Source organism: Pteropus alecto, unplaced genomic scaffold, assembly GCF_000325575.1.
Source record: "Pteropus alecto unplaced genomic scaffold, ASM32557v1 scaffold14, whole genome shotgun sequence".
Taxonomy (NCBI): Eukaryota; Metazoa; Chordata; class Mammalia; order Chiroptera; family Pteropodidae; genus Pteropus; species Pteropus alecto.
Genome location: NW_006436810.1, coordinates 13856931 through 13862286, shown reverse-complemented (window position 1 = coordinate 13862286; position 5356 = coordinate 13856931). Strand labels below are relative to the sequence as shown.

At 36.9% G+C, this 5356-nt stretch overlaps 1 protein-coding gene across 5 annotated transcripts in view; it reads left to right on the top strand.

Moving 5' to 3' along the window:
* Positions 1-5356, top strand: part of RTTN (rotatin) — a 114591-nt gene that overhangs the window by 18491 nt on the left and 90744 nt on the right. For all 5 annotated transcript variants that reach the window (XR_001517065.2, XM_015590825.2, XM_006913734.3 and 2 more), the window contains exons 11-13: positions 2209-2379; positions 3650-3862; positions 5085-5197. Coding sequence is in view for 4 of the 5 variants with exons in the window: in XM_015590825.2 (XP_015446311.1) it covers positions 2209-2379; positions 3650-3862; positions 5085-5197 (497 nt within the window). In the remaining variant the exon portion in view is untranslated. The remainder of the gene's footprint in view (positions 1-2208; positions 2380-3649; positions 3863-5084; positions 5198-5356) is intronic.

Sequence of the window (5356 nt, the reverse complement as noted above, 5' to 3'; positions counted from 1 at the left end):
CCAGCTTTGCACTTGCTACAGCGATGGGGTGCAACACGGAGGGTGAGTGGAGGCGTGAGGCTGGAAGCCTCTGGGGAGAGCCCATGCCAGTTGAGTGTTTCAGATGCTCTACAGAACCCAGTCGCTTTACAATGCGCAGATAGTGGAGACATTGTGTTAGCACTGTAAATTCTGTTTCATCGCCAATATGTAGAATATTTCGCTAATCTGATATTTAATTCTGTACCTTCTTTTGTAAAAGCTGTGAATATCCTCTGAAAACTTCCACCCCCATCAAATACTTTACAGGCTTTTAAACATTTTTTTCCCCAACAAATTAAAACTGTGGACTAGTTACTATTTTTCAATCTTTTCTTTTCTTAAAACATTAAAAAATAACACCCGCTTTTATTTGGCTTAGAAGAAATGCTGGAAATAGTGAGAATCGCAAGACTGATTCACATAGTGCTAGTACTTTTCAGACTATTTTGGGAAGCACTCAGTTCATTAGAATTAGCAAGGTTATTTGAAACAATTTCACAAGTAAATAGACTTCTATCAAGAGCCACACAATACTGAGATCTTAAATATGTTCATTGATTTGAATTGTGAATTGTTAATCTTGAATAGCAGAGATTCGTTATTGGTGTATAAAAATATTATTTCAATGGAGAAGCACCCTGTGAAAGAATTTCCCTTCAATACAATAAGACTGTCACTATGTTTCTGAATTGTTTTCTCTAGACTAGCAGTTATTAATATACCGGCTAGTAAGTTTTTCTGTTTTAATTTAGTAAGGGTTTCCCTATTTTGGTTTAAAATTTTATTTTTGGTTTTATTTCCTTGGGATCAGAGAATAGAGCCTTAAATATATGTTAAAGTTTTTCTTTGCAGTTAAGTAAATGGTAAATTTTTTTGTCAATGTCCTTGGAAACTTGAATTGTATTCTTTTGAAATGTTCGAAGTTTATATCTATTTATTTTATTAATGAGGTGCAAAAAGATTGAGTTAAAACCTGTAAAATCCACCTTTATTTCAATAACAGTTTTTGTTTGATACTGTATAGTTATTCAGACCATGAAGACTCATTACCTTGAGTCTTTACTTTTAATTATGCATTTCCTCAATAGAAAATAATCTCCTTTATCCATTTTTTGCCCTGAATTATCAGCTTATTAATTATTCATATTTAATCGATTTTTTGTTAATATTTCACCACACATTTAATTTTCAAGCTGTTATGCACAAATGTCATTTTTCATTATTTTTGACCGTAGCCATCCTAATAGATGTGAACTGGCATCTCGCCATGGCCTTCTTCCCTGATGTAATTTTATAGGGCTTCTACCTTTTCACTTCATTTCCTGTATATTCATCCTTGAATAAACAATTTCTGACATGCATTAGATTTTTCTCCTTCGTTTACAGGTTGTGTCCCGTTTTGATCTTCATGTGCTTTCCCTGGGCAGGTGCGAGTGAGAGCTCTGGCCCTGTGTTCTGCTGTCCTTTGGCCAGCCATGTCATGGGCTGTGGCTGCATATCCAGGGTGTATTTTGGTCGTATTGTTATGACTTGCAAGTTAGTCTGCTATATATTAACGTTCTCTTTGTATCTTAGTGTGCCTTTCAATTTAAAAGATATCAAATCTGTTGAAGTAGTAAGTTATCTAGAAATTTATGATGGCAGAACATTTTCCCTTGAAACAACCTTATTCCTTAAACAAGAGAGAGCTCATACAGTTTGATATTGTCTTTTAATCCTTCGACTTTCCGTGTTTCATCTCTTTAGTAATTTTGGGGTCATTTTGAGGGCAGGGATCATTTCTCTTGTACTAATGTGTTTTTTACCATTATACACACCACTGTTTAAGCATACGGTAAGCCTAATAAATACCTGATGAGAGATTTATATGCACATGTTCAAAGTGGGAGCGATCAAGCACAGGAAACTGAGAGAAATGTACGGTTCATTAAGCTTTTGTATTTTATTTTTATTCATTATTAGAAGTCATTAAATAAAAATTGTTAGTTTTTAAAAATTTTGAGGTGTGCTTAATCTTTTGTACTTTTTAAATTATCTCAGCAGGTATTGGCTATTATAGAGAGGAAGAAAATTGTGTTTGGTTTGTTTTTGTTATTTAATGGTAATATTTTAACTTGCTCTCTGTGACATTTGCATACTAGCCCCTAAAATTGGTCGTTTTCCTGTTTGGTGGTTCAATACTTGCAGAAAGAGAAACTGCTCGTGATGTTGGGGTCCCTTGGAGAAACCATGAGCTACCATAAAAGCAGTGGGAGCCTGGACCAGCCCGCGGCAGTGCTGGTGCACCACAGGATGGCCTTTGTCAGCACTTCGCTGTTGGCCGTGCGGCTTCTGCAGACGCTCCTCCCCGTGGAAAAGGTGAGGCGGGGTGCTGCTTGCTTGTGGTCGCTTACTGAGCGTCACAGGTAAGCGATCTTCTGCAAAGCGATCTTGTCATCATCTCACGCTGTGCCAAGGTTATATTGGAAATGTAGAAATGGATAAACGGATAACATTTTTGACGTGAAATAGAGCATCACTAGCCTGTCAGAGGCAAATCGATATCTGTAATTTTGGGATAGTTCTTTTAAATATATAACTTGGAAGTTCATTAGAACAGTAAATAAGATCATCGAAGAGATTGTAATTAAGGTATTGGTTTATAAATAGTTGTAATTGCTTTAATTGATTAACTAAGAACTTTAAAATAAGATCTAAACAAAAACGCTATTCCATTCCTGTTAAATTTCTCCTTTAGTTTATATAAATACAAATTTATGCTGCCCTGTGCCTGTTGCTAGCCCACCAAAAATCGAAGTAGAATTTGGACTCTGAAATTTTCTGCTTGACAGTGTTTTTTAAATATTTGAGTTGCCACTTATCAAATATGTAATTTGGAAGTTGAATTTTTAATTCTTTTCATTTTTTAACTGATACACAGAATCCTATCACGCGGCTAGAATCATTAAAAAAAAAAAAATAGCCTAAACAAATCTAACAGTTCTTTCAGTTTAATCAATTGATTTAGGGTTGTAAAACATTTTATTTGGGCCTGTTGATTTTATACTAATTAAGAGTCAGTCTTCTTTTTAAGTATTGTGTTGAATTTCCCTTTTCCTCTCTAAAATACAAAGAAAACCAAATAAAAATGAATTTCCTTTCACATCGTTCTTCAGTTATACTTGATTTAGTGTTGTTCAGTTCAATATGTAGTTGCTGAGCCCTGGATTCAGCCACGGCGGGGAAGTGTCTTGGTCCTCAGGAGTTTATTGTGTTACTTTGGAGATTTGTGTGCACATGTACAAAATACTGAGAGAAAAATGCCTCATGCCTTAGTTCAGTAGCCGGGGTATAAACAACTCTGAGTAACTCTGAGTACGAATGTGGGGAATAAGGAAGAATCCTGTATCCCACCCAGCCTTTGAGAAAGGGTCGAAATTTGGCTTTGAGATATTCTGGGCATAGAAAAATTGCACTGAAATCGATGATGTGTTTGGGAATAGAATTTTCTTTGCAAAAGCATAGACTTCGTGACAGAATTACTAAAAAAGTCAAACTACGTTAAGGCTATATAGTCTACCATGTTTATTTAAAAAATGTTTTTTAAGAAAGTTAAAAAAGTTTTTTCTTTTTTTTTAAATTTATCAAGGCAAGCCACTTTCTACCAGAGCCGATGTCAGCGGCACTATTTCTGGTTTCTTTGGACATGCCTATTTCTCTGGAGTATCCAAATATCCATGATGCTGTGGTGGCCTATTTGGAACAGCAGAATTCTGACAACTACAGCGTTTATAAACGAACTGCAGAGGCCGCTTACTCCATCGAATGTGCCTGTAACTTCCTGTCTGATGTTGGGAAGGAGGTAAAAAGTTTTGTTAATATCTCTTAAATTTATTTGATTAAATAAAGAATCTAACCTACATTTTTCAAATTGATGGACAGATAACTGTTGAATTGTTAGAGGTGGGATTCATTATTACTGAGCAGGTCAATTCTCAGATGCAAGTGAGGATAGGGTTTGTGATAAGTAAAAATGAAGACTTTGGATTACCGAGTGGTGTGCATTCGTGAGGCCAGTGGTATGAAAAAAAAGCAGTGATTCTTATCAGTATCTTAATATTTAACAGTGAGTTTTCCTCTTCGAAATGGTTTACTGGGTCTGAACAGAGTGGCAAATGACAAAGCAGAATTTAAGAGCCATCGCTTGCTTGTAGGCCCACCTTGCCTTGGGTATTTTACCGACCCTTATTTGCTCACACTGAGAGCCTGATTTCTTAAATTAGTTAAATGAACGAGATGGTAAGGCAGTAAGATGACTTTAGGTGCAGTGTCTTAGCAATAATTGTGTATTGTTCTTTATTCCTGTTAGAGATACTATTAGGTTATTATTTAGTATGTTATTAATGAAAGGGTTCATGAGTCTTAAAATAGAGGCATTGACTACAATAGTTGTTTACTGTCTGAAAATCCCAAAATGAGTCCTAAATCTCTTGAAAAATTAGGGGCAAAAATTCTTACTCCTCTTGGCCTCTATAATGGAGTCTGTTCGAACCTTGTATTCTAATTTTCCTTTATTTACTCACTGGTTTTTTTTTTTCCCGTTTCCTCCCCGCCCCCTCCCATCTTGATGCTACTGTCTTCTTATTTTCTTCGTGATAGAAATTTGAATCGTCTTTAGGCTGGGTTATTGCTGTGGCATTCCCCAGCATCAGTTAACTGATGATCCTCATGTTCTCAGACATGTCGGGATGTCAGAGGGGACGTGGGCCATGGACCCCTGAGCCCTGCCCTGAGCTGCAGCCAGGAGGGAGATAGGGCTGCACACACGTCACCAGAGGGGCAGGCCACTCAGTTGTACTTTTAAACCTGCTTATAGGTAAACAATAGACAGGCTCATGTGCCACTGAGCTAGGGATTTTTCCCACATTTTTCTTCCTTTTTAGCTTGTTTGTTGAGAAAGGACTTAAGCATGTGAACAATCTCAGGGTCTCTGAATGATCTAATTTCTTAAGCCTACTTAGTTAGCTGTAGAGAATTTTGTTGTGCATGAACCTGACATTTACCATTTCGTTTTTCTTTTTTAGGGAGAGAAGAATTTCTTAGAATTAATGGAGCTGGCAGACCAAGCCTTGCGTAGCTTTGCATATCATCAGCATTTCCCCCTAGTGAAGGAGATCATCTGCGTTTGTTCAAAGATGTAATCTTTTCTTCCTTAATGTGATTACATGCTCTCGATGCATGTGGCTGGGGATCCGTCTGTCCAGGGAGCCGACTTAAGCTATTTGTGAATTTTCGACTGAGTTGGTTGTGGGTGACTAACCCCCGCATTGTTCAGGGGTCAACAGTGTGTGTGTGT